Genomic DNA, 6149 nt, shown 5'->3' with positions numbered 1-6149 from the left:
AGTGAGCTGGGCACATTTGTTGCGATTTTTCCTCGAGAGGCTGTGCGAGTCTCAACAGCGCAACCTTGTTACCATCAGTACGTTATATATTATATTATTTTTCACTATCAGTCGCCATTTACACTAAATGAATCCAGAACAATTCTCGTGTTTTTGGTGATTCCCTAGTTATTTTTTGTTATTGGCGTTTTTATCAGGCTGCTTGTCCAGTCGGGCAAGTACAGTTCTCTTTCACTTGCCCCTTAAAAAAATCCACTTGTCCTGGACAAGCATAGTGTGGGGCCCACACGTGCCCCGCATTTCACACCGGTATCCGGGCCCACAGTGGGCTGCCCGCATTGGCCCCACACAGGCCCCAAAGAAGCATGTTTGCTGGGAAGGGGTGGAGCTAAGACGCGAGGAAAGGAAGTGAGGAGAGGAAACGAGGATGCACAAATAAGAATTGAGAAGCACCCCCTACTTTCTTAGAGCACTTGACAGGAAGTATATGTCTCATTTCTCATTTCCTGCGTGAGTCACTTCTTAGTCTTCGCAGAAATAAAAAAATAAAAGATCAATGAAGAAGAAAACACTTTCAAGAAGGATTTTTGAGAAGTTTGTTTCTAAACATACAGCAGATCTTCGTGATTCTCGTGTTTGTTTGTTTGTTTGTTTGTTTGTTTGTTTGTTTGTTTGTTTGTTTTTAAATCGCCGTTCAGGAAGTGAAAGTAAAGTTTAGACTGCTGGAGCTCAAACAGAGAAAATGGCTTCAGTGAGAAACTAAAATTCTTCAGTCTGGAGGACAAACAGCCTGTGTGTTTAGTGTGCAGAGATTTAAAACAACATGACAATCACACATTCAGATCCATCGGTGAAGTTGTTCCATCATATAAGGTAAGATAAATGTCTCATGTTTCATATGAAAAGAACAATAAATATTCAGGCACAATTATCATCAATATTTTGTCATTTTACTCACCTTCATACATTCTGATTTTTTCTTATACTAAATAGTTTTAGTTCTTCAAATTAAATACAACATAAAACAAAGACAAGCTGAGTAAACACAGAATGCAGTTTTTAAAGAGTAAAAAGTTATCCAACACCTATCACCCATGTGAAAAACTAATCGCACCCTTTAACAGCAATAACAGCTGAACACTTGTGATAAACTTGAGATCAGTCTTTCACAGCACTGGTGGATTTTGGCCCACTTTTGGCCTACTTTAGTTCAGCCACATTGCAGGGTTTTCAAGAAATCTCAACAGGGTTCAAGTCAGGACTTTTGACTAGCCATTCCAAAAACTTAATTTGTGCTTCTTTTATTTGCTCTTGAGCTTTAACTTATAGGGCCCTATTTTAATGATCTAAGCTCATCTGAAGTGCATTGCGCAAGTCCTCTTAGGGCGTGTCTGAATCCACTTTTGCTAGTTTAACTACGGAAAAAATGGTTGGTGCACTTGAGCCATCACAGATTCACTATTTACATAGCAGAATTTCCAAGTGTAAAAACTGAATTCCTCTCTAGTGAGGAAACGGATCTGCTCATGCATATGCAGACCATCTATAGCTGGATTCCACCAAAGAATTTTTATCTTTATGTACACAATAATAATCTTTTACATTGTACTCCTTTAATTTTTAATATTTGACATGTTTTTGTGCTGCTGTGCATCCCTGTGTGTGTAATAAGCAGAGTCCTTGCACCTATAGGATATTACTAATACACTCTTTAAATAACAAACAAACAATAAATAAATAAATAAATAAATACTGCGTCATTGACTTTACAGCAGGTTTTTGTTGGTCAATGATACAGTCATTTTCAGTTGCCTGAAATAGCTACACTCCAACAATGCACCTGAACACACCTCATTTTCACACCAGCACACCCATGGGTGCACAGATGAGCACAAGTGCATTTGCTATTTAAAAAATGTGTTGCTGGACATGAAAATGATAACTGCGTCGGGCTGAAACTAGGAAAAACTCTTGTTAGGGCCCATGGACTGATGATCAGACATTCTCCTTTAGGATATTTTGACAGAGATCAGAAAAAATCAGGTTCCTTTTGCCAAGTGTTGTCTATCGCATCAGACATCATAGAGGAGCAATTCCATCCATTCATTGCTATAGGAGAAGAAGAATTGTCTAAACTTGTTAAATCATCCAAATCAACAACGTATATGTTAGACGCTATACCGACTAAGCTATTGAAAGAGATGATTCCAGAGGTCATAGATCCTCTTCTTAATATTTTTAGTTCATCTTTGTCATTAGGATACAAACCAAAAATGTTCACATTTTTTATTCAGAAAAATTATATGTATTTTTTTATACAGCATTTTTTTCTGTTTTCCTAAATGACATACAATGTATATATAATTAAACTGTCAGGGAGAGGCACTGATTCAGTTGCAGGTAAAACAGAAATGTTTAATGGCTAGAGCAGTGGAAATGAGTCTCAATAGATCAGAGATCATAAGGTGAGGGAGAAGTGGATAAAAGTCTGGAGGGTAGAGAAGGAAAGAGGAAATAGGACAAAAAATAAAACAAAAACAAAACAGCACATGAACTGAAAAAAAAAACATGGCACAGTAAGACAAGGCAAAAAATGAAATGAAATGAAAGCTATAGCACTGCACTTACATACAGCAATAGTCGGACAAATGACTGAACACAACAGGATCTAAAATGGGGAAAATATTGAGCTACTGTATAATTTCATCATCCCTTAAAAAGTTGAGCATTTTGAAGGAGCCAACTAGCAACTGGCTTTTGTTTTACTAACATAGTGTTATTAATAAAAAAAAGTCTTGAAATTGTTGTTTTAATACATAATAAGAATAGAGTACATTAAATCTGTTTTTGTTGTCTGTTTGTGTTTGTTGTGTGCAGAGCAGAACAGAACTGACTTAAAATCAGAGCAGCAGATGTTTCTGTTAATCAGATCACAAACCTGTTAATGTGAGTATATCTTTCTGTCTCTACTGAATGAACTTGAGTCCCGAATCAAGGACAATTTTAACACATTTTTTTCCTCATACACATTATTTTATCCAGACCTAAAGGGGAAGATCTTTGTTGAAGACCTTGAAGAAGTAATAAGACTCTACAAGACTGATCAAGAGTGATTTGTTCTTTAACTTCATTCTTAGATCACTTTGTTGCATCAAGATGAGTTGTATTGGTTTTGTACCTAAAACGCAGCCATTGGACACAAAGGAATTTCTTAAACCTTCTGGAAAAACACCTGAAATCACTTTAGATCACATAGCCAAGCATTTGTTATCTTATTTTAAAAGGTTTCGTCGATTAAAAGAAATTGAAAAAGAGATTAAAAAGAAATATGAAATTCAAAAGGAGGATTGCTGGCCAGTTGATGACATCATAAAAGCTTGGGAAGAAACAAAAAAAATGGATAAAACCTTAAGAAGTACAAAATACTGGGCTTTTGCTATAATGCTGCAGGTGCTACAAAGACGTTTGGGTTTTGATGTATCTGATCTGAAGGAGGTTAAGACTTGCCCAATAACGTCTGATGTGGCAAAAGAAATCACACCCTTTGAGCCAGAGCAAGAGCCATCTGAAATCTACTCACCTTTTGAGGAAAGAGACAATATGGATAAAGTGAATGCTGAAAGGAAGATGCTAGGCAATGCCTCACAAATACCTGAAGAGTTACAAAATAAAGCAGATTTTCCTCCAACTAAACGAAAATTTTCAGAGAGGCTTCAAAAAGATGGTTCTGGACAATGGACAAGAGGTTCAAACAAATCAAATCCTGAAACCGTCTACATACGGATCCCGCTTTCAGTTGTGTCTGGAAATGAATCAACCTCTATGCCAAAAGAAGTTTTAACTACCAGCCCTATCTATAAATTAATAGACAGAGTTCCTAATCTTACTGAAATAAGGGTAAAACAATCATATGCCATGTTATATGACAATCGAACCAGGAATGCTGCATGGGTGTATGAGATATTGAACAAGGAAACTTTAATGGAAAGATATGACAGGAGAAAACCTTTTGAAGAGGATTTCTCGATTCATCCATTCTACCGTGCAACTGAGAGCGATGACGCATGTACAGCCAGTGGCTATGAAAAAGGTCATCTTGCTGCAGCTGCCAATCACAGGTGGTGTCAGGAAGCCTATCATGACACTTTTTTGCTCAGCAACATGACACCACAGACTATGGCCTTAAACAGAGGTCCCTGGAAAACGTTGGAGGAGGATTGCCGAAGAAAGATAAATGAAAGTCAAAATGAGGTCCGTAATGTCCATGTATACAGCGGACCACTTTACCTGCCAAGCAGTGATGATTCAGAGGTTGTGAGTTATGAGATGTTGGGAGACAAAGCATTGCCAACTCACTTCTTTAAGGTGATAATTCTGGAGAAGTATGATGGGACGGTAGAGCTGGAATGCTATCAGATTCCCAATTGGTTATCAGAAGACGACACAAATTTTATAGTGCCAATTGAATATATTGAGAGCGTCTCTGGGCTGATCTTCAGAGAGAGCAGTTTCAATAAGGGAGAGACTGACAGCATAAGGACAGTGACATGGACAGGAGAAAATGAAAATGGAGAGGAATGTACAGCAATGACACAAGTCACAATAAGCACCCCCCTTTACTGATCACAGTTATTGCTGACATCTGATGTGTGTACAGTACTGCATTACGCCATGACACTTAAACACATGATTTGTGTTTGGATGAACTGACCATCTGAAGATGAAAAGAGTAAAAGGCTGTTTGACTGAGCTTGCAGTTATTCTCACTAGTGGTTAAAACCATGCCGTGTGTACTCATTAACAGTATATACAGTATATACATGTGTTAAATTGGGATTTGTTATGTGTATATACCATTTACAAATGCTTTCTTGTTGTCTTAAAAACATGATCTGAAGGCTTATGCTCTAATGTTTAACGGGGACCTATTATGTAAAATTCACTTTTATAAAAGTGTTTGAACACAGATGTGTGTCTACGGTGTCCCTCAATTATGAAATGAACGTACGACAGAAAATTGGGCACACGGTCGTTTCCACGCAAAATTTGGCATTTATCAATATGGACGTGAGTGGTGGCTACGATCAAATCTCACGTCAGGTCTCAGCTTGAAAATATTGGGCTAAAAGTTTATAGTCCGAATATAAACATCAATGTTGTGGCATCCGCAATCAAAATGAGTAAATTACCTTTTAAAACGTACAGCATAGACCTAACCTGAAACCATAATAAATTGTAAATGTTTTCAGCATTATGCAACAAATATTTTTATTTTAAGATGTACAGTCAGCAGGATATTAAGATTTAACGTATGTCTCCGGCAGGCATGTAGGTAACACTTTACTTGAAGGGGTGTGCATAAGACTGACATGACACCTTCATAATCTTGACATGACACATGTCATGAATATGAAGGAGGTTTTATGCATGTTTATGACAACTGTCATTAAGTGTCATTCGCTCAATTATGTCATTTTTAATGCAAAGATGACATTGTTTGAGATGTCTGAGTTATGACAACTTGACATAAACCAACACATCATAACCTGTCAGTGTCTTTGTCATGACAACTTGACATTAGCAAAACATCATAACCTGTCATAAACATGACATAGCCGATTAATTATCAAACTTAAAAAACTACTTAGCTTTATGGGTTAACAATACATTACATTATTTTGGCAACATTTCAGTATAGGGAACACATATATAAACGATTAATTATGACTTTTCGCTCAATAAACTCCTAATTTACTGCTTATTATAGTTAATTGTTAGGTTTAGGTATTGGGTAGGATTAAGAATGTAGAAGAAGGTCATGCAGAATAAGGCATTAATATGTGCTTTATAAGTACTAATAAACAGCCAATATTTTAGCCATATGAATGCTAATAGTAATAAGCAACTAGTTAAAAGACCCTAAAATAAAGCGTTACCATTCTTTTATAACAGTGTCATCTTTTTAAGAAGTTTGAAATTGTCTATTATCTGACCTTTTGTTGGAGGAAACTTAAAAAAACAAAAAACAAAAAAAACATGAAATGAAAAATAGTCATGACGCTGTTATAAAATTATTTGTCAGAGTATTGTCACTTAATGACATTTTCAAGTTCAATTTGTACCACTGTACTTGAGCTCAAGATACATAT

The 6149-nt window shown here is 36.4% G+C and overlaps 1 protein-coding gene across 1 annotated transcript; it reads left to right on the top strand.

Annotated features, from left to right (window-relative positions):
- Positions 1–486: 486 nt before the first annotated feature.
- Positions 487–4966, top strand: LOC125249589. Its single transcript, XM_048161910.1, has 3 exons — positions 487–873; positions 2878–2946; positions 3043–4966. Exon 3 carries the CDS (start codon positions 3157–3159, stop codon positions 4621–4623), a length of 1467 nt encoding a protein of 488 aa, XP_048017867.1. The 5' UTR covers positions 487–873; positions 2878–2946; positions 3043–3156; the 3' UTR covers positions 4624–4966.
- The last annotated feature ends 1183 nt before the right edge of the window (positions 4967–6149 follow it).

This window comes from Megalobrama amblycephala, linkage group LG16 (genome assembly GCF_018812025.1).
Source record: "Megalobrama amblycephala isolate DHTTF-2021 linkage group LG16, ASM1881202v1, whole genome shotgun sequence".
In the NCBI taxonomy this organism is placed as follows: domain Eukaryota; kingdom Metazoa; phylum Chordata; class Actinopteri; order Cypriniformes; family Xenocyprididae; genus Megalobrama; species Megalobrama amblycephala.
This window is presented reverse-complemented; position numbering and strand designations above follow the sequence as displayed.